This window comes from Odocoileus virginianus, chromosome 15, assembly GCF_023699985.2.
Source record: "Odocoileus virginianus isolate 20LAN1187 ecotype Illinois chromosome 15, Ovbor_1.2, whole genome shotgun sequence".
Classification (NCBI taxonomy): Eukaryota; Metazoa; Chordata; class Mammalia; order Artiodactyla; family Cervidae; genus Odocoileus; species Odocoileus virginianus.
In genome coordinates this window covers 58,730,127-58,753,602 of record NC_069688.1, presented here as the reverse complement: position 1 = coordinate 58,753,602, position 23,476 = coordinate 58,730,127, and the positions used below count along the sequence as shown (strand labels likewise).

At 36.6% G+C, this 23,476-nt stretch overlaps 1 protein-coding gene across 1 annotated transcript in view; it reads left to right on the top strand.

Annotated features, from left to right (window-relative positions):
• RIPK2 (receptor interacting serine/threonine kinase 2) overlaps nt 1-23,123 on the top strand; it is a 39,113-nt gene extending 15,990 nt beyond the window's left edge. Inside the window, exons 4-11 of the mRNA XM_020870023.2 lie at nt 7,667-7,824; nt 8,817-8,866; nt 9,696-9,857; nt 14,423-14,508; nt 17,520-17,609; nt 18,653-18,746; nt 20,663-20,818; nt 21,390-23,123. Of these exons, the coding sequence (XP_020725682.2) occupies nt 7,667-7,824; nt 8,817-8,866; nt 9,696-9,857; nt 14,423-14,508; nt 17,520-17,609; nt 18,653-18,746; nt 20,663-20,818; nt 21,390-21,733 (1,140 nt within the window). The 3' untranslated portion in view covers nt 21,734-23,123. The remainder of the gene's footprint in view (nt 1-7,666; nt 7,825-8,816; nt 8,867-9,695; nt 9,858-14,422; nt 14,509-17,519; nt 17,610-18,652; nt 18,747-20,662; nt 20,819-21,389) is intronic.
• The last annotated feature ends 353 nt before the right edge of the window (nt 23,124-23,476 follow it).

The following is a 23,476-nucleotide window of genomic DNA, read 5'->3' as shown; positions in this document are numbered from 1 at the left end:
ATCTAGGGTGCTTCCATGTCCAGGCTATTATAAACAGTGCTGCGATGAACATTGGGGTGCACGTGTCTCTTTCAGATCTGGTTTCCTTTGTGTGTATGCCCAGAAGTGGAATTGCTGGGTCATATGGCAGTTCTATTTCCAGCTTTTTAAGAAATCTCCACACTGTTTTCCATAGTGGCTGTACTAATTTGCATTCCCACCAACAGTGTAAGAGGGTTCCCTTTTCTCCACACCCTCTCCAGCATTTATTGCTTGTAGACTTTTGGATAGCAGCCATCCTGACTGGCGTATAATGGTACCTCATTGTGGTTTTGATTTGCATTTCTCTGATAATGAGTGATGTTGAGCACCTTTTCATATGTTTGTTAGCCATCTGTATGTCTTCCTTGGAGAAATGTCTGTTTAGTTCTTTGGCCCATTTTTTGATTGGGTCATTTATTTTTCTGGAGTTGAGCTGGAGGAGTTGCTTGTATATTTTTGAGATTAATCCTTTGTCTGTTGCTTCATTTGCTATTATTTTCTCCCAATCTGAGGGCTGTCTTTTCACCTTGCTTATAGTTTCCTTTGTTGTGCAAAAGCTTTTAAGTTTCAGTAAGTCCCATTTGTTTATTTTTGCTTTTATTTCTGAAATTCTGGGAAGTGGGTCATAGAGGATCCTGCTGTGATTTATGTCGGAGAGTGTTTTGCCTATGTTCTCCTCTAGGAGTTTGATAGTTTCTGGTCTTACATTTAGATCTTTAATCCATTTTGAGTTTATTTTTGTGTATGGTGTTAGAAAGTGTTCTAGTTTCATTCTTTTACAGGTGGTTGACCAGTTTTCCCAGCACCACTTGTTAAAGAGGTTGTCTTTTTTCCATTGTATATCCTTGCCTCCTTTGTCGAAGATAAGGTGACCATAGGTTCGTGGATTTATCTCTGGGCTTTCTATTCTGTTCCATTGATCTATATTTCTGTCTTTGTGCCAGTACCATACTGTCTTGATGACTGTGGCTTTGTAGTATAGTCTGAAGTCAGGCAGATTGATTCCTCCAGTTCCATTCTTCTTTCTCAGGATTACTTTGGCTATTCGAGGTTTTTTGTATTTCCATACAAATTGTGAAATTATTTGTTCTAGTTCTGTGAAAAATACCGTTGGTAGTTTAATAGGGATTGCATTGAATCTATAGATTGCTTTGGGTAGTATAGCCATTTTGACATTATTGATTCTTCCAAGCCATGAACACGGTATATTTCTCCATCTGTTTGTGTCCTCTTTGATTTCTTTCATCAGTGTTTTATAGTTTTCTATGTATAGGTCGTTTGTTTCTTTAGGTAGATATACTCCTAAGTATTTTATTCTTTTTGTTGCAATGGTGAATGGTATTGTTTCCTTAATTTCTCTTTCTGTTTTCTCATTGTTAGTGTATAGGAATGCAAGAGATTTCTGTGTGTTAATTTTATATCCTGCAACTTGACTGTATTCATTGATTAGCTCTAGTAATTTTCTAGTAGAGTCTTTAGGGTTTTCTATGTAGAGGATCATGTCATCTGCAAACAGAGAGTTTCACTTCTTCTTTTCCTATCTGGATTCCTTTTACTTCTTTTTCTGCCCTGATTGCTGTGGCCAAAACTTCCAAAACTATGTTGAATAGTAGTGGTGAGAGTGGGCACCCTTGTCTTGTTCCTGATTTCAGGGGAAATGCTTTCAATTTTTCACCATTGAGGGTGATGCTTGCTGTGGGTTTGTCATATATAGCTTTTATTATGTTGAGGTATGTTCCTTCTATTCCTGCTTTCTGGAGAGTTTTAATCATAAATGGATGTTGAATTTTGTCAAAGGCTTTTTCTGCACCTATTGAGATAATCATATGGTTTTTATCTTTCAATTTGTTAATGTGGTGTATTACATTGATTGATTTGCAGATATTAAAGAATCCTTGCATTCCTGGGATAAAGCCCACTTGGTCATGATGTATGATTTTTTTAATATGTTGTTGGATTCTGTTTGCTAGAATTTTGTTAAGGATTTTTGCATCTATGTTCATCAGTGATATTGGCCTGTAGTTTTCTTTTTTTGTGGCATCTTTGTCTGGTTTTGGAATTAGGGTGATGGTGGCCTCATAGAATGAGTTTGGAAGTTTACCTTCTTCTGCAGTTTTCTGGAAGAGTTTGAGTAAGATAGGTGTTAGCTCTTCTCTAAATTTTTGGTAGAATTCAGCTGTGAAGCCATCTGGTCCTGGGCTTTTGTTTGCTGGAAGATTTCTGATTACAGTTTTGATTTCTTTGCTTGTGATCATTTTGTTAAGATCTTCTATTTCTTCCTGGTTCAGTTTTGGAAAGTTATTCTTCTCTAAGAACTTGTCCATTTCTTCCAAGTTGTCCATTTTATTGGCATAGAGCTGCTGGTAGTAGTCTCTTATGATCCTTTGTATTTCAGTGTTGTCTGTTGTGATCTCTCCATTTTCATTTCTAATTTTGTTAATTTGGTTCTTCTCCCTTTGTTTCTTAATGAGTCTTGCTAATGGTTTGTCAATTTTGTTTATTTTTTCAAAAAACCAGCTTTTAGCTTTGTTAATTTTTGCTATGATCTCTTTAGTTTCTTTTGCATTTATTTCTGCCCTAATTTTTAAGATTTCTTTCCTTCTACTAACCCTGGGGTTCTTCATTTCTTCCTCCTCTAGTTGCTTTAGGTGTAGAGTTAGGTTATTTATTTGACTTGTTTCTTGAGGTAGGCCTGTAATGCTATGAATCTTCCCCTTAGCAATTGTGTTTGCAGCTCTCCTTATGGGTCAGCTCATGATGTCCGTACAGACCTTCAACAAAACAAATGCTATTCTCTGTTCTGTAACTTTTTATCTCACTGTGGAGGTATTTGCTAGTATTCTAACTAAACCTGAAATATATGTAAAATGAACTGAGGCTTGTACTTTATAAACTTTTCAACCTCCTTGGACTTTATTTTCTTCATCTCAGTACAGAAACCATCCTTGATAGAGAGGACAGAAGCAAAGTAATAGGTGTTGATTATCCCTACTTTCTCTTTTTCATTGAATACTTTTTCATAGTATTTCTTTGACATGAATAGAATTTAAAATAGTTTGGCTTTGTGTGTGTGTGTGTTTCTTTTTAATTTTTATTACTCTTAGCACATGCAAAACTGTGACCATTCTAATACGGTTCTTATAAGTTAGTGACACTCTTTTATATGTATCCTGTGTGTCTCTACTTTTTATTTTATAAATGCCCTTTAAAAGTCATAGTTTCCATGACTCATGAAAAATTAAGTTATCCTATCTACCTGTCTTCTTGAAAGAGCCATTTAAATGAAATACAAAAAAATCTCTTGAAGTGCTTAATGAGATTAAATGGAACCTCACATCTTGTTAGTTTTTTTTTAAGTAAATTTTCTCACTGTAATGTTAATCAGAAACTTATTAATAGTATCTGGAAAAAAATTATTTACTACTAGTTAAGATCAATCAAGACTTTTCTACTTTAAAAAGAATACATTCAATTTGTTGGTCTGCTAGTCAGTATCTATTGAGTGAAGTGAAGTCGCTCCGTCGTATCCAACTCTTTGCAACCCCATGGACTGTAGCCTACCAGGCTCCTCCCTCCATGGGACTCTTCAGGCAAGAGTACTGGAGTGGGTTGCCATTTCCTTCTCCAGTGTTCCATTGAACCCCTTTTGGGGGTGGGGGGGGATGGGGGTGGGCAAGAATACCAGAGTGGGTTGCCATTCCCTTCTCCAGGAGATCTTCCTGACCCAGGGATCGAACCCAGGTCTCCTGCACTGCAGGCAGACGCTTTGCCATCTGAGCCACCAGGGAAGTCTCAGTATCTATTCGTGCACCTTAAATACAAATGAACCCATGATAGGCTTGTTTGAAATAAATATTTATATGTACCATGTCTGATTTCTTTACTATTCTGTCAGTCCTGTGTGGAAACCAGACTGCTTGGAAGGTCTTCCATATAGCTTCTTACTGATGATAACTTCATAGTTTTAAAGAGACAGATAGTATTATGTAAATGAAAATAGCTATTCTGATAGGGTAGTAGGATTCGGGATGACTTTTATGAACAAAGTGTTTTAATTTCATCTGATTTTTAAAATTTTTTTAATTGAAGTATAGTTGATTTACAGTATTATGTTAGTTTGAGTTATACAGCAAAGTGATTCAATTTTATATATTTTTCAGGTTATTTTCCTTTATAGGTTATTATAAGATACTAAATATAGTTTTCTGTGCTATGCAGTAACCTCTTGTTGTGTTATCTGTTTTTAACTAAACAGATCCATTACCTTTAAAATGTATGTTAAGATCTTGTGTAGAAATGAAAAGTTCCTATTCTTTGTCTTTACTGTTGAATGACAAATATTTCAGGATGCTCAAGAAATCATAGAACTTGTATTCCTCTCGTATTCTTCACTTTTTCTCTTCTTTGGAAGATCCAGATTTAATGAATCATGTCTTTTGTATATGGTGTTTGTGATAGAGAAGGGGAAGAAATGTAGTTTCATGTGAAAACCAAACTAAATTAACTGATAAAGGGAATTCTGATTAATTTTTCTAGATAAGGTTTCAAAACACAAATGTGAAGTAAAAGGAGCACATAAGCAAACTAAGAATACATTTTCTGCAGCACTGTATTCAAACCAGTATTTAGCCCAGTAGTTTGCAGTGTGTGGTTCAGGTATAAGAACCTGTCGCTGTTCAGTCGCTAAGTTGTGTTGGGCTCTGTGACACCGTGGACTGCAGCACACCAGGCTCCTCTGTCCTCCCTAACTGCCAGAGTTCGCTCAGATTCATGGCCACTGAGTAGGCGATGCTGTCTTATTTCCTTCTCCTTTGGCCTTCAGTCTTTCCCAGCATCAGAGTCTTTTTCAGTGAGTCAGTTCTTCGCATCAGGTGGTCAAAGTATTTGAGCTTCAGCTTCAGCATCAGTCCTTCCAGTGAATATTGAGGGTTGATTTCTTTTAGGATTGATTGATTTGACTTCCTTGCAATCCAAGGGACTCTCAAGTGTCTCCTCCAACACCACAATTCGAAAACCTCAATTCTTTGGCACTCAGCATTCTTTGCCTTCTCATAGTAATGCTTATTATCCTAGCCAGTGTGTAACTGTAGCACTGTTTTTGCTTTTAGAGGATGAGTGAGAGGAATAAGAGTTTGTAGTGGCAAGTAAGAGTAACTGGGATACAGTTGCCCAGAGTCTTCAGTTCAGTTCACTTCAGTTCAGTCACTCAGTCATGTCCGACTCTTTGCTACCCCATGAATCGCAGCATGCCAGGCCTCCCTGTCCATCACCAACTCCCGGAGTGTACTCAAATTCATGCCCATTGAGTCGGTAATGCCATCCAGCCATCTCATCCTCTGTCGTCCCCTTCTCCTCCTGCCCCCAATCCCTCCCAGCATTAGGGTCTTTTCCAGTGAGCTCTTCGCATGAGGTGGCCAAAGTACTGGAGTTTCAGCTTCAGCATCAGTCCTTCCAGTGAACACCCAGGGCTGATCTCCTCTAGGATGGACTGCTTGGATCTCCTGCAGTCCAAGGGACTCTCAGGAGTCTTCTCTGACACCACAGTTCAAAAGCATCAGTTCTTCGGCACTTAGCTTTCTTCACAGTCCAACTCTCACATCCATACATGACCACTGGAAAAACCATAGCCTTGACTAGACAGACCTTTGTTGGCAAAGTAATGTCTCTGCTTTTTAATATGCTGTCTAGGTTGGTCATAACCTTCCTTTCAAGGAGTAGCAAGCAAGCAAAGTTGCTCAGTCGTGTCCAACTCGTTACAACCCCATGGGCTATGGCCTACCAGGCTCCTCCGTCCATGGGATTTTCCAGGCAAGAATACTGGAGTGGGTTGCCACTTCCTTCTCCAGGGGATCTTCCCAACCCAGGGATCGAACCCAGGTCTCCCGCATTGCAGACAGACACTTTACCCTCTGAGCCACTCAGCATCTTTTAATTTCATGGCTGCAGTCACCATCTGCAGTGATTTTGGAGCTCAAAGAAATAAAGTCTGACGTTTTTTCCACTGTTTCCCCATCTATTTCCCATGAAGTGATGGGACCAGATGCCATGATCTTAGTTTCCTGAATGTTGAGCTTTAAGCCAACTTTTTCACTCTCCTCTTTCACTTTCATCAAGAGGCTTTTTAGTTCCTCTTCACTTTCTGCCATAAGCATGGTGTCATCTGCAAATCTGAGGTTATTGATACTTCTCCTGGCAGTCTTGATTCCAGCTTGTGCTTCTTCCAGCCCAGCATTTCTCATGATGTACTCTGCATATAAGTTAAATAAGCAGGGTAACAATATACAGCTTTGACGTACTCCTTTTCCTATTTGGAACCAGTCTGTTGTTCCATGTCCAGTTTTAACTGTTGCTTCCTGACCTGCATATAGGTTTCTCGAGAGGCCCAGAGTCTTAATTACACCTAAAAGTTTAGATTAAAGACCCTCAAACTGCATTCTCTGTTGTTGGTATTGTATGAATAAGAGCAAGCTTTAGAGGTTTGTTCCTGTATATAAAACATTAATAATACTAACATACATGGTTCACCCGTTATGTGTCAAATACTCTTCTGAGTGCGGCTTCCCTGGTGGCTCATGTGGTTAAGAATCTGCCTCTAATGCAGAAGACTTGGGTTCAGTCCCTGAGTTGGGAAGATCCCCTGGAGAAGGAAATGGTAACCCACTCCAGTATTCTTGCTGGGAAGTCCCCTGAACAGAGGAGCCTGGCAGGCTGAGGTCCATGGGGTTGTAAAAGAGCTGGACGACTTAGTGACTAAAGAACATCTTATTCTGCCTTTAGAAATCAGTCCAGTTTAGCTTTTCATGTCGTGGTACCATTTTTTCTCTTGGTCTTTTCTAATTTTTTTTCTTAAGTTTACCCTTTCATTATGGTAATATATGAAAGATTTGTGTAGTCCTCCATCCCTTTTTGGAGTAGGGCTATAATTTTTTAATCTCAGATTCATCTAAACACTAAACAAATTATTTCTTCTGTTAAAGCTTGTAAGTATTTTAAGAGTTAAATGATTGAAACACAAATGGTGTGGTGGACGGCGGATGGAACTCATTCCACTCTGTCAACTCCTAAATGACACAGTTTAAGGTCTAAGTAATTTAAATTAAATGTCTTCAAAGCTTTCCTTATACTATTTTGTTCATTAAATATTGTTTCTGTTCTTACATTTTTGTCTCCCTTTTTAAAAATATTAGAACATTATAGATAGTTACAAAATATTGTGTAGTATCTGCACAAAATTCTCAACTGAAGTATAACTATGAAGGACATGTCAGAAGTACAGAGTGTCAGTCACTGACAGTTCTTTAGGTACCACTCAGCATGGGCATAAATATGTTATATTGCTAACTACACTATTGTCAACAGATATTCTTTTAGTGGTAAGCAAAAGTCATATAATAATGAGTTATACTTTAATGGAATTTTACTTATTTCAAAATATAAAAGTACTATTTTAAGCACATATAAAGAAGAACATATACACAGTGACAGTCATATTAGATATGAGTAGTTTAGCAGTTTTGTGAGGTATGGGTAAATTTTGAAAGCACATGATATAAAGTTACTTGTCACAAAAAGTAAAATGGATATACTCATTCTATTCCTGGATTTTTAAAAAAGAAAATTTTTAAATTACTCTTTTCCCTTCCAGATTGCAGATTTTGGTTTATCAAAATGGCGTAAATTGTCCCTCTCACAATCACGAAGTAGTAAGTCTGCACCAGAAGGAGGGACAATTGTCTATATGCCACCTGAAAACTATGAACCCGGACAGAAAGCAAGGGCTTCTGTCAAGCATGATATATATAGGTACAGTATGTTACTTTTGCTCAGAGTTAACTTTGCCTAAAGTGAAGTGAAGTCACTCAATTGTGTCTGACTCTTTGCGACCCCATGGACTGTAGCCCACCAGGCTCCTCCGTACGTGGAATTCTCCAGGCAAGAGTACTGGAGTGGGTTGCCATTTCCTTCTCCATAAGATTAATCAGTCAGAGTTTTGAAGCTACAATTGTTGTTGTTGTTGTTGTTTTTGAAGCTACAGTTTAAAAGGATGATTTTTATGCTTCTCTCATAGGTGTGGTGAAAATAGATTAGAGACAGTGGTTAATATTTTTCAAATTAAAAATGCCTTGCTTTAAGGAATTCCCTGGCATCTTAGTGATTTAAGATTCCATGCTTTTGCTGCCATGAGCCAGGTTTAATCCCTGCTCAGGAAACGGATCTCACAAGTTGTGCAGAGCAGCCAAAAAGTAAAAATAAAAAAATATAAAAATAAAGGTGCCTCGCTTTAAGCTATTTTTACATCCTTAAAAAATATTAAAACATGTCTATTATTCTATTAATTTGTAATATTCAAGGGTTTTTATCATATGTGACCTTGAGAGAGGGAGGGAAACATTGTGAATAACATTTAACTTTACCAAAGGAGACCGTACTCACACCAGAAAAAAGTCAGTAGAATAGGGCTACCTGAGACATTCTTTTGTGTTACTCATTATTTTGTGTGAATAATAGAATCATGTAATTAAAGGACATAGTATTAATGAATCATCCACAAGTTATCCTTGCCTATTACTTTGTTTTTATTGTACTAATTTCCTAATTTTTCAAATTGAATTATTTTCCTTTCAAAGTAAAACTGTATACAAATATTTAGCATTTTGGTTCTATATAGTGATTCTTTAAGCAGCATTTCACTACATTATTATTTTCAAAACTGGTATCTCCACTGTCAGCTTTTAAAATCGGTACTATTTAGCTTATTATGCATAGTTACTGTATGTATGTTTTATCTTAAACAGCTATGCAATTATTACCTGGGAAGTCTTATCCAGAAAGCAGCCTTTTGAAGGTAAGTATACTTTGACTTTCTTATTATGATATCATGCTGGTAAATCATACTCAGAACTGTCTAAATAAAGATCACCTATTTTAAATCTGTCTACCATTCATTTTGTGGAAAACACACTAGGAAAGCATAACAGTTTATCAATGTGAATCCCATGTATATTGGAAAATATTGAATTTAAGATTGGAGAAATATAGATTCATTTTGTTCTGTTAGTAATTAACTCCATTATTAAGCCGCTGAATCTCTTAAGTCCTCATTTTTTTCATCTGCAAAATAAGAATTTTGAATTCTTATTTCTAAGGTTCATTCCAACTACAAAATCTTTATGTGAAAATTTAATTAGTGCTCCTTCTGAAGACCAGCAGACATTGAAGAATAACTTGCACATTTTCTGACAATGCCGTCTGTTTCTTTGAGGTCCGTTCAGGTCAGTTTGCTGTGTGACCGCCTCAGAGTCTCAGCAGCTGACAGACTGAACGCGATAATGTCTTGTCCACACTGGACGACTAGTTGCCGTGACTCTTCCCCGCTCCGCTAGCTCCGCTCAGCTCCGCTCAGCTCTGCTTTGCTCTGCTGTCTTCACATTCCATTGGCCCAGTCAGATCACGCGGCCAAGCCCAGAATTAAAGAGGTGAAGCTATAAACTCCTCCTGTAAGTCTGGGCATAGCTGGGATGTAGATATTCCTTTGACAGAAAGGGAGGTAGTGAATTCTTCCTAAGGTTTTTAAGATTGCTCTGATTTTCATTGGGTGAGGTTAGAATGTAATGAATGCATGAGACCATAATATGCTTCTGATGAATGAAATGTGTTTCCGTTTGCTTTGGCAGACGTCACTAACCCTTTGCAGATTATGTATGGTGTGTCACAAGGACATCGACCTGACATTAATGAAGAAAGCTTGCCATCTGATATACCTCATCGAACGCTTATGGTCTCTCTAATGGAAAGTGGGTGGGCGCAGAATCCAGATGAAAGACCGTCTTTCTTAAGTAAGTGTACATTTTTAATCTGGACCTTGTGAATTACAAAAATAACGAATATGCTGTAAATAAAGTATTCCTTGAACAGTCACACAAGTTATATGACAAAGTCAAAAGTTTGGTTTTTTTTTTTTTAAATTCAGTCGTTTTTATTAGATGAGATTGAAGTGGTAAGGAGAGACTGTTGGCTATCATAAAAAGATTAGAAGTTTATTCCAAATACAAGTTTTCAGAGAAAGAACATGATAAATTTACAGTTTAGGAGCTATTTGCTGTTGTGTAAAAAATTGACTGGAGCAGGACAAGAGTAGAATCTCTAGACCAATCCTGGAAATCAAAAAATCAGATAGAATTAAGATATATTTCAGAGGTACAATGGATCATCACCTGAATATAAACATAGAAGAAAATCTTCATGACCTTGGGTTGACCCAAGAGCTCTTATATATAACATCAAAAACAAGATCTATTAAAAAAAATTTTGATAATTTAATTTCAAAGAAATTGAAACTTTTTACACTTCAAAAGATGCTACAGAAAATGAAAAGACAAGCTATAAACTGGGAATCTTCTTTCCAACTAGAAAAATAATGAAATATATTTTGCATTCAAAACTTATGTCTAGTGCTCATCAGCATTGTACTTAAAAAAAATCAAAATTTGCTGTAATAATGGATTAGCATTTTATCTCTTATTTCCAAGCACCATTTGATAGCAGATACATATATCTCCTTTGTCCCCAGTGCCACTTTCAAACTGTAATTTCTTCTCCATTCCCTAAAGATTCTAGCTTTTCTGAAGATCATATCATTAGTCAAAACTTACTTTACTTCTCTCCAGCAAGAATACTGGAGTGGGTAACCATTCCCTTCTCCAGGGGATCTTCCCAACCTAGGGATCAAACCCTCATCTCCTGCATTGCAGGCAGATTCTTTGGGCCAGGAAGATGCCCTGGAGAAGGGAATGGCTACCCACTCCCGTTTTCTGGGCTGGAGAATTCCATGGACACAGGAGTCTGGTGGGCTACAGTCCATATTGTCTCAAAGAGTTGGGCGCAATTGAGCAGCTAATAGTTTCTTCTCTTCTCTAAGACTAATACTCACTTAATCTCTCTGCAGACTTCCTAGCTTTTCCCTATTGTTCATTGAAAACACTGGCTTCGTGACTTCTACATCCTGCAGTGGTCAGTGCTGCTGAATATTTGAGAGGAGTGTTCTGCAGATCTCTGGAGTTCTCTCCACACGTACTTCTCCTCTTTCCTACACTGTCCCATAAACTCTATCTGCCTTAGTCTACCCTAAGGTAGATCAGGTCTAAGCCCTGTGTCTTCAGCTTTGAGGTTCCACCAGGCCTCACCTTTTTGCCTGTCCCTGTAGTGCAGCTGGAAACTCTCAGGGCAGGATGCTTGGGCAGTCAGGCTGCGGTGGGGCTCACCTCAGTTATTTCTTGTCACTCAGAGATCACTGTCCCTTTCTGTTGCCTGATAGCTAGTGTCTTAATACCCACTGTTTCATGCATTTTGTCTGACTGTTGGGTATTTAAGACAGGAGGATGAATTGGTCCTTGTTGCTTCATCTTGTCCATAAATGAAATTCGCTGTTTCTCTTTAATAGCTAAAACTGAAGTCTGAACACTACTTAGCATTCTGCTATGTTTTCAAATACATTCTCACAGATCACCTATCTTAAGCTGTGGCACAGGGACCCCTGGAGGTGGGATTGGTCCCTGAGACTCAGAGGACTCACAAATCAAAGCTTCTCCAAAATAATAAACACTAAGGTGCTGTTTCCCCTTTCACTTTCATCCTCTGGGATAGTTTCCAGAGACTAAAGAAGGTGTAATGATATCATTGGGATAATGTAATGTATTTTCATATACTCTGACATTTTAAAATGGTCTCAGTTTTAATTTCTAATATAGTAAATCTCAGTAGATATGATAAATATACACAAAAGCTCTTTGGGATAATTTTGAAGAGTTCTGAGACCCAAAAGTTTGAAAATTACTGTCCTAGATGATCATCTTGAACTACTGCAGGAGATGCATAAGTCCCATACTTTATGTTCCCAAAGTGGAGATGAAATCCTCTTTCAATCTCCAAGAAGAAAAGCATGGGAGGAACATTTCCGGCTTCTGTCTGCCCCTCAAAACTCCTGCTCATTGGTTAATTTTGGAGAAAAACTTAAGCATACTTAGCTAATCCATTCTGTTTTCTCCTACTTTTGGAAGTAAGCTTGTCTAAAAGATGCATACATTTTTCTGCTTCCCCATATGGAAGCAGGTGAGGCCTGTAGCTAAGTGAGTAAAACCCAGTTGAAGGGGCAAAATATTGCTAGTAAGCCCATATGCTACAGATCTAAAAAGGGACATAATTCCATTTAGCTTTATCTGTAATAAAGGTGATATTTTGATCACCATCTGTCATAATTGGGTAGCTTTTCTTAATAGATTCTGAACTCAGGAAGTGAAGACACAGGTAATCCATATTGTACCATATCTTCCCTTCTTAAGCTTCCTACACCCCATGTTCCATGTTTCTTTTGAGCACTGAGAAAATAGAAACCATGAGAGAGAATTCCCTCATAGTTCCACTACCAGATCTACCAACTTAGTTGTACTTGACCTGTCTTACTGCCTGTCTCTTTTACAGTGAAAAGAAGAGTGTTCTTATACAACTCTAAGCAGTGTTTCTTCTGCTCTGGATGTCATTCTCTTCCTCTCTGCACCATTTGTTTCTTAACATTCTTTCTGCTCTTGCATTGCCAGTCTCTGCCTGTGTACTGGATTTCTCATGTCATACAGATCTGTTATACTGTTAGATCCTATCTTTATATAGGACAAAAACTCTTGACCCCACATCATCCTTCAGCTACCACCTAATTTTTCCACTCGCATTTAGATCTAAACACTTGGTAGGAATTGTCCATACTTGTTGTCTCTACTTCTTCCCTTCTAATTTATTTATTAACAGACTTACAGCAGTCTTCTGTTTCATATTGCCACTAAAGCTGTGTTTGATCAAGTTACCAAGGAAAGCACTGTTGAAATACTGATTATCTCACTTAGCCTCTCAGCAGAAGAGTCCTGGCTGACTCTTCGCCTCCTCAAAACTTTCCCTCTGATAGCTTCCAAGGCACCAGAGACCACGCTCCCTCCCTGTTATCGTCTCTTCCTCTCTCTCTCTCTTCCTCTGCCCAGCGTCTAACTGTTGGAATGGCTCAGAGCTTAATATGGTCCTTTACTGTTTTCCATCTGCACTTTCTCTCTAGACGATCCAGCCCAAACCATGGCTTTTATACCATCTCTACCTTCTTGATGCTCAGTTTTATTTCTGGAGCCCTGACCTCTCCCTTGAGCAGCATGTCTGTATATTATTGTAGTAATAGCAGAATTATAACTGTTTCTGCTTGTTGGCTATTATTAATCATGCTGCTATGACTGTTCACACGCACATGTGTGTGTGAACATATGTTTTTGTTTCTCTGACCTATGAGTGGCATTGCTTGGTTGTGTGGTAAATTTATCCTTCATTTTAAAGAAATCACCAAGCTGTTTTCCAAAGCGGCTGCATCGTGATACGTTCCTACCAGCAATGTGTGAGGTTTTCCTTTTCTCTGCATCATTGTCAATACTTGTTATTGTCTGTCTTTTTAATTACAGCTATTTTAGTGAGTATGGAGTGATACCTCACTGTAGTTTTAATTTGCATTTCCTAATGACTAATGGTGTTTAGGCATATTTTCATGTGCTTTTTAGCTATCTGTGTGTCTCCTTTGCTGAAATTCAATCCTTTTCTCATTTTTAAATTGGGTTATTTGTCTTAAGTTGTTAGAGTTCTTTTTATATTCTAGATATAAGTTCTTTACCAGATCCATGATAAGTAAACGTGTTCTCCTAGTCTGGGGCTTGTCTTTTCATTTTTCTTAATAGCATTATTTTTCTCAATGCATCATTTTTCTTAATGTAAGTGTTTCAACTTTTTTGAAGTCCAGTTATCAAAGATATTTTATGGATCCTGTTTCTGATACCATATCCTAGGAATTATTTGCCTAACTCAAGGCAATGAAAATTTCCACCTATATTTACATTTAGGTGCATAGTCAGTTTTATGCATGCTAAGTCACTTCAGTCCTGTCCCACTCTTTGCAACCCCATGGGATGTAGCCCTCCAGGCTCCTCTGTCCATGGTGCATGGTCCATTTCAAGTTAATTCTTTGTATGTTGTGAGGTAAGAGTCTAAAATCTTGTTTTCGTGTGGGTATCCAACATTTGTTGAAAAGACTGTCCTTTCCTCGTTGAATTATCTTAGCAACTTTGTCAAAGAATAATTGACCATACTTGCAAAGGCTTATTTTTAGACTCTCAATTATATTCCATTGATCTGTCTTTATTTAGATATATAATCTTTATACCTATAATAAACATTCTTATTTTGGCAGTAAACATTCTAATGATTTTGAATGTCATCAATTTGGGGAAAAATTGACTTAAAAAGGCCTTATCACATAATATTAGCATTTATGTTTTTCATTTTAATGGTTATAAGCAACCTGAGCTCTTTTTTTCTTATTTAGAATGTTTAATAGAACTTGAACCAGTTTTGAGAACATTTGAAGAGATAACTTTTCTTGAAGCTGTTATTCAGCTAAAGAAAACAAAGGTAAATTGTCATATGAAATGTTAGAAATTTAAAACTTTAAATCATGGAGACTTTAATTTTTTTTCTTTTTTCCTTTAGTTTTATACCTTCCGCAGATACAGGCTACAGTACTGAGGCAGTAGAATTTATTAGAGAGTATGAATGCGGTCTTAAATCTGTCACCAAAGAACTTCTCCATTTCATTCAAACAGCCACCTCCAGATTTCCAAGATATTTTCAGACCTCCCATATATCAAATGTAAATTTGAATTGTGCAATGAGTGCCTGTTGTGTATAATTATTACCCTAAATTACCACAGTTGTTGCTGTTGTTTAATCAATCTATGTTTATTTCCCAAAAGTTTTGATACATACAGAGTAAGAGATGCCTGGATTATTGTACTTACCTTTATTCAGGTTTCTTGGGTTTTTCAGAGGTTTATTGCCAAATTAAGCTATAGAACTTTTATTAATAATTGAGACCAAAATGTGAATGTTTTATTGCTTATTTGTGTTTTCCCACTCAGACACTCCATGTTGCATGGACCGAAGTAGCAGTTGATACGAATTACCTAGAATGGTTGTCTCATTTACTCATTCTGGCTCTTGTAAATCAGAAGAACAACTGAAGGGACCTATTACTGCAGGGTTTTCTTGCTGTTATTAAAAATTGTTTAAAGAGCAACTACATCCTTAAGGGACAAAGTCAGCTTAGTTTAACACTTGCTGGATTTCACAAAATAGCATTTGGGATATGATAATAACTGTCATTTATTAGCTGAATTGTTAGGCTGTGACAGGCATAATCTACCATTGATTTATCACTAAATGACATTGCTTGCCTCTTGCAGTTTGTGGATCTGTTAACATAATTTTTGTTTAAAAGGGAAGTGCATAAACAATAACCATAAAATTTTGGTTTAAAAAGGAAGTACATAAAGGAAACAACTGCCCTCACTCAAACTTAAAATTGATGTTGGCAGTATTAGTGCCTGAATGTTTTGAGGAACTGTGTTTTAATATTTTGATAAATTTTCGTTGGCTTCCCTGCTTTCTGACTAGGTAGTCTTTTCCAGAACATTCTAGTCTCTCCACTTCACAGTAGAAACAGACTTCTGATAATATTTCTTTTTGCTTTGTCTTTTCAGTTCCCTTTCCTTTCCTTACAACTTGCTGCTCTTTTGCCAAGCAAAAGTGGATAAAAGGATCTCTTTTCTTGTACCTTTTCCACCTTGATTATAAAAAACTGAACTGGAAGAGAAGCAGTTCAGTTCCTTTTTTGTCCCCAGCCAACTTAAATACTAGGATCTATATTTAAAACTGTTAATTTGGGGGAGAAATTTTTACTTCTTAAATAAAGTGTGTATTTTCAAATACTTGACTATCATTTAATAATAGCATTACTGTCTTTAGTCAGTGTTTTTAAGTTGAGGTATTGTTTTCACTCAGAGCTGTTTTAGTTAACATTTTTCTTTTTTTGGAATCTTGGTATCAATTCTCTAAAACTCTTAGGGAAAGAATATCATCTCCAGTTTTAGACGAAATAACTAAGGTATAGGGAAGTAAGTCATATGACAGTCTACACAGCTAGCTAATGGCAGGGCCAAGAATAGAATACAAATTTAATAAGATAATAAGATTTTTCATAAAGAAACTTCTGAAAACAAAGATCACCATTTGGGGTGAGTTGTTTTGTTTGAACTTTCATTTTTTTCTTTGAACTGGCTCCTATAATACATGTTTTCATGGATAGCATCTCTTATATCTTCAATAGTAAAAACTGAATCAAAGTTTTTTCTTCATATTTCATTGTATTTCTTTCTAGGGTCTGACTCATAAATAATTTGAATTAACTGATCAGTTATGAAAAATGATGTTTGTAGTTAATGATATTGCATAGTCATAAAGATTATCATAAAGAAATATTTTAATAAATTTAAAAGCACAGAAAAGATTTATATAACAGAAATGAATCTAAAGATGAATTTAAAAGGTTCATATAAAAATCTGTTTAACAAATGTTCATTGGACTGCTGTGTCCAAAGTACTGTCAGATAGATTATGTACACAGATGGATAGTAGTTTTTTTCTCTTAAAAGTTCTTAGACATGTTACAGATCAGACAGTTGTTAAGTGTGAATAATGAAGGGCTGGGTATGGATCCCACCAATTTCTAAAGTTCTGTAGAGCAGTTGATATTGTGTTGGTTTGGGGAAGAAAAACAAACTGATGGGTTTGTTTTTAAATCACTCAATAGTGATGGGGACTAATCCAAACCTGGCCTAAAGAGACAGGCGTGAATCACGAGATGATTTTAGTACAATGGCATAGCATTTAAATAAATCATCTGCTTATTAATGGATATTATTTATCGAATGCTTACAAAGTAATCTTAAGTCCTCTGCATATATTACTTCTAATCCTCGTTTGCAGTAATCCACAAAAATAATATTCTTATCTCCAGTTTACAGATAAGTAAACTAAGATTAAGTCTTATGCCCTGTCTCAGACAGGATTCCTGGCATTGTAAATCAGATCTGATTGGCTCCCATCATTCTGTTAGGTCACTCTGCCTCCTTTACTTAGTCCAGCCCTCAACTTCTTATCATTAAAATAGAAATAATATTACTTAGAATCATGGTGCCTAAAATATAGTAAATGCTTAATAATTGTGGATAGATAGATATACACACAAATTGAAATATATAAAGAACTTAGTTTGAACTAGGTGCTTTATTATCTCAGTCTCTGGAATGATCCTGCATGTAAATATCGTTCCATTTTAAAGGATGAGTCTGTCCGAGGTAACCGGTTAACATGAGACAGGATTCAAAGCATGTGTCCCTCAAGGTATTTCCCCCGGTCTACACCATCTCCACCTTTAAGTTAGAGAGTATATTCTCAACTGATTGGGCTTTTCTTCCCATTGATTTTGCATAAACATTTAAAATATGTTAAGTAGATTGTATTTTACTCATATAACTTTCTAATCACCTCTAATTCAAACACATGTATGTATGTATGTATTTCAGTTACAGAATGCTTCAAGAACTGTTCACTTAAGTGACAAGAAGAAAAGGGAGTTATCTCCAAACATACCTGAAAATTCTGGTCCACAGGAGGTAAAAAAAAAACAAACAACTATGCTAATGAAACTCAAAATGTGACAAGAACGTGAAAAATCATTTAGTCTATCTCGCTCTTTTATAGATGAGAAGCTCAAGTCCAGGGAGGTTTTAGGATTTTAAGATGGCAGTCTCCAGTTTGGTTCATCTCATCAAATCACAGTGCTTGCTTCTTTCTTGGGCGTTGAATTCTGTCCCTGTCATTGTTTTATATGAAGACTGGTGTCCCAGGGTAGTACATAGGCAAATCATTGATACACTTCTGCCACTATAAGCTGTACTACCTGACTTGTTCTTAACTTTTTACAATGACTGGATAAAGGGAAAATGCCATTTATGTGGCTGTTCAAATAGAAGGATTTCTTTAGTAGCATTTATTCAGATTATTTCACATTAATCATTTCTTTTAGGAACATATAAGATTGTTCTCTTTACAGATTCAGAAGAGTAATAATACCTTCAAAATGAACCATAAAACACAGTATGTAGTCTTTACATACGCTATCTCTTGAATCTTTGAGCCCATACATGCACGTTTTTAGATAGGTATATAGGAAGAACCTGAGAACCAGATTATGTAAATGCCTTGTCAAAGGTTAGGCAGTGATTCCATGGCACAGCTAGGATTGGATCCAAGTTCAGTATTACTTCTTCCATGAGTTTCGGCTCCTCCATGTTGAAGCAACCTGAGGCTTGAGAATAGGCATTTGATCTGAATCAGTATTAGGTAATCAGAGTTAACAGATCTCAAGTTTTTCATCAGCTGGACAGTCTGTGAGATTATATACAAAATATTGAAAAAATAATGATTTCTAGTATATTTAACTATTGCCCCACCCACCCAATCAACCTGATAAATCAAGTTCACTTTGCTTTTTGTTATTTCATACATGTGTTTAATTTTGTAAAGTATAATCTGTGTTAGTCTTGATTCTTTGTTTATAACAAGCCAAAAGCAAGACCTGTTTAGAAATTAAAGCTGTATAACTTTTTAAATAATTTTGCATTAACATAAATAATTTATCTTCTATTTATTTTAGGAATCGTGTGGATCCTCTCAGCTCCATAAAACTAGTGGTTCTCCTGGGACCTCAAGGTCCCTGTCAGCTCCTCAAGACAATGACTTTTCATCTGGTGTGTATATTTTTCAGTCAGTTATTACTTATAAGTTTTCAATTTTCTTACCAGACCCTATTCTTGCAGGTAGCCATGGTTCGTATGGAACACGTCTTTGGTTTGCATTCATAACTTGTTTTTTAAAGTGACAGTCTGAAGATGTGAAAACAGTGTGGAACGTTAAACAAGATGCATTTACGTATAAAGGCATTCTGTTAGACACCGCAGAAAGATATTTATTAAAATATCTTATAAGAAAGAAGGAAAATATTTCTAAGTCACCAGAGCAGTAGATAAACAGCAGTGTACTGTGTGAGATGCAGGGATGTAGCGCTATGGTAGTATAGCAAAAAGTAACATTTTTATAAAGTACTTTCACAACAACCTTGTGAGGGAGATATTCCTCATTTTACAGATTCTTAAGATCAAGACTGCTGGATCACATAGTTAGTAACTGGCAAATCCAAGATTTGAACCCAGGTCTCTTTGATAAACATTTTCATGTCACTCTACTACACCATGTTGTCATCATGAAGAAATTATTTCTGGCTGAAAGTTGGACCTATAGTTATAAAGGATGGGCATTCCAGGCAAAAGGAACTACATAGAGGCAAAGAAGCAAGAAAACCCAGAGAACAGTGAGTAGTTGGGTCTAGCTGGCGAAGATGGTGAATGAAAGGTAATCAAAGATGAGGAGGGTGGACTCATCAGGACGATTTCTAATACTAGGCTAAGCCATTTGGACTCATTTGCTTGGGTAGGAAGCAACTATTGCAAATTTTTGAGCAAGGGTATGTGTGACATGATAAACTTTTTTTCTTTAGAAAGATTCATCCTGGCTGGAATGTGCAGGATATTTTGGAAGGGAAAGGAGAGTCAAGGTGGGGAGCCCAGTTAGGAGACTACTGCTGCTGCTGCTAAGTCGCGTCAGTCGTGTCCAGCTCTGTGCGACCCCATAGACAGCAGCCCACCAGGCTCCCCTGTCCCTGGGATTCTCCAGGCAAGAACACTGGAGTGGGTTGCCATTTCCTTCTCTAATGTGTGAAAGTGAAGTCGCTCGGTCGTGTCCAACTGTTAGCGACCCCACAGACTGCAGCCTACCAGGCTCCTCCATCCATGGGATTTTCCAGGCAAGAGCACTGGAGTGGGGTGCCAGTGCCTTCTCCGAGTTAGGAGACTGCTGGTCTATTGGTCTGGTCTCCTATTAATGTACTCCATGAGAAATTATGAAACCTGCTCCAGAGTATAAGAAGAGGAGAATGGTGTGAGAAGTGTTACAGAGGGCACACTGATAGGACTTTACAACTTTTCATTTGTAGGAGAGAATAGAGGGAAAAAAGGTGAACATAAAGATAAAGCTTTGAACAAGTTTAGTTGGAAGAACATTGGTGCTATTAACAGAAATAGGAGTTGAAATGGGTTTTAGAGTTAAGATGAATAATTGTTTTTAACGTTTTACAATTTGAGGTGCTTAGCGTATATGAGGGTTATATCCTGTTGAAAATGAAAGACTTAAGGTTCAGTGAAGACAGAAAATTCAATTACATGGATTTGGAAAGGGAGGTGACCATTGAGACATTGATGTTTAATAAGATCGCCAGAGGAAACTGTGGAAAGACATGTATATAAATTCACAGGACACATTTGAAGTGCAGAAGGGGGAAGATGACACAGAAGAAAAAATATGATATAAAGAAGTAAAATTCTATAATTTATAGTTTATATAGGACAGACAAGCACAGACAGAAATATGGTTTTAAAAAAAATTATAAACCTTTTTGATCTAAAAACTATTTACTTGTGAGTTAGATTTATGAACAAGCTTATGCAATGAAAATTAAAAGACATTAAATACCACCCTCTGTGTGATCCAGACATTCACATTTTAGCTAATAGGAATATTCTACCCCTAATGGAGATGTTGTGTTTTATAGGAAAAACTCCAGATTTTTCTGTGCTGCGTCAGTGTTCAGTGAATCACAGTCAGGACAGTAACATTTGTGTGGATCATCGGGTAGCATTCTGTGATCACAGGACTGCCCCATGCTCTTTAGCAGTAGTGAATCCTCTCTCAGCTGAGGGAAACTCAGGTAAATATGTGCTGTGAAACACTTTGTAAGTGATGCCGTTTACTTCACAACTGTATATTCAATAGATTTGCTATTTAACGTTTTGTGTTCTTCAGTATGGTATATACGTACCATAAGTAAGAAAGCACTCCAATCCCTGAAGACATGAGTGTTAACATGTGAACACAGGCCTAAACGGTATTCCATGAACATCTGTCTAGGGAGGGAGTGCTCAGAGGAGGTGTGACTTAAATGTCACTAAATGTCACTTAAATGTCACTAAAGTAAATATATTTTTATTTATCAAATATCCTTTATGTTTTTTAAAAAAATCTGAAAAAAAGTGACATTTGCTTCCATGATTTACAGAGAGTAAAAACGCAGTGCATTTTCTTGGAGGGGAAGGGAAGAGATAACTGAAATATCTGAATGTTTCCTGAAAATTAATAGCATCTTTCAAAATACTGCTGTTCCATATTAGCATAATTACAGAAAAATTAGCTTTTACACCTTATTATTTTGTTTTTCATCTGATTTTACTCATAGCTGTATATCTGTCCCCACCTTTTTACCTGTCATTGCTTTTCTACAGGGCGATTTCAGCCTGGTATAGCCCAACAGTGGATCCAGAGTAAAAGGGAAGACATTGTGAGCCAGATGACCGAAGCCTGCCTTAACCAATCTCTAGACGCCCTCCTGTCCAGAGATTTGATAATGAAGGAGGACTATGAACTCATTAGTACCAAACCGACAAGGACCTCAAAAGTCAGACAGTTATTAGATACCACTGACATTCAAGGAGAAGAATTTGCCAGAGTTATAGTACAGAAGTTGAAAGATAATAAGCAAATGGGTCTTCAACCTTACCCAGAAATACTTGTGCTTTCTCAATCACCATCTTTAAATGCCTTTCACAATAAAAGCCATAAAAAGTAACTTTCCAAGAAAAGAAGTCAATGTATAAAAGAGTATTTTCTATTTCTTTTGCCTTGATAATGTTGTTTTTATGAGATTCATATGAGTATTTAAAACTTTAATGCGGTTTCTTCTTCAGATAAATATTAGTCTCCTTCCATGATATAGTATTTTTTTAAATTAATACAGTAGAAAGTTTGTGTTTTGCTGCATAGTTCAATTTTTGTCTTCTTTGGTTAATTAAAACTTTTCAATCAATAATTATATGTTTATTATACAAAACAATGTTTTCAGGTTCCATGTGTTTCTCATGGAAACCATTTTCACATACGCTTTCTTTGTGGGTTATTTATTACTTGTTTGAGATGCTTGGCTCTTTGAAGTGTACCCCTTAGACTTAAATCAGAGATAGTATAGCATTCCTGCCCTACAGTCCTGGGTTCCAGTCCTTTTCAAAGAGTTGTTCATTAAGCTCTGGTATCTACATTACACATTTAAATGTTATTTATTGACTTCTTTAAAAGATTGTTTCAAAGATAAAGGAGTACAACGTATAAAGAAAAAAAAATCCTTCAACATGTGTTTGTACTCCTGTTTCTAGCCTGAACTAACAACCAAGGTAACAGCCAAAATTAACAGATCAATATGTATCATTCTATCACTCTTCCTGCTCATATTTAAAATATATGCTCATTTGGGGAAGGATTGTTTCTTAATATTATCATTGTTATAACACATCATACTTCAACCTGATTTTTGCACTTAGTACATCATGTGAAGCCTTCCAGATCACATTCAAGATTAATTCATAAGTTTTGATTGCTGTATAATGTTATTAGAGCTATTTTTTTTTTCATTTTCTTAACTTGTTCAAACCAATGAGAGTGTGGGGTTTTTTTTGGTTAATGGGTTATGTCACTAAGATGAAAACTAATAAGGAATTATAGCCCTTTTCTGAAAATGTTTATTAGCAATGTCAGCAAAAAGTGGGATGTAAGATAAATTTGAAAGGACAGACTTTGAAGTTGGGCTATACAGTATGACCCACAGTTTGAAAAAATGAGTAAAATCAAAAGATGTCACTGAGGCAATTTAAATGTTTTATTAAAATAGATATTTTAGTCTCCCATTTTGGAGCTGGACCTCTGGTGCCTCATTACTGTGTCTCTGAGAAATATGGCAATTACTAGGGAAAGGTAGAAACCAAGTATATGAGTTATCTTTTATTATATCTTATTTTTAAAGTGTTTGGATAAAGATTTAATTTGGAAATGAGGGAGAAACTCATTTGGAGATTTTCCCCTTTATACAGTTTTTTTTTAATTATTTTGAATCTTGATGGTTTCAAATTAACTTGTATATCAGTTTAATGATGTGGTATCTGGATTGATAAAGTGAACTTTGCCCTGGTTTTTTTGTTTTGTTTTGTTCTGTTTTCATTTTCTGCCTAGATCTAAAAACTCAAGGTTTCCAGTCTGTATGCTTATGACTACATGCATATCAGCCACTTTCTCGCCTAACTTAGTATACTGGAAGCACAGATGCAGTTGTCCATCGTTTCAGCTCTGCAGACTTTTTCTGCATGAATAATAACATTGTATTGATGAAGATGATGATGACAAGGTAGCTCTCAGCCCCTAGGAGAATTGTTGCAGTCTCGGCAGGCAGTTTGCATTGTACTAACACCTGATGACGCAGTGATGTTTAGAGGAAGGTGTCACAGGGCGTTCCGAGCCTGACCTGTCAGCATAGCAGAGGGCCTGG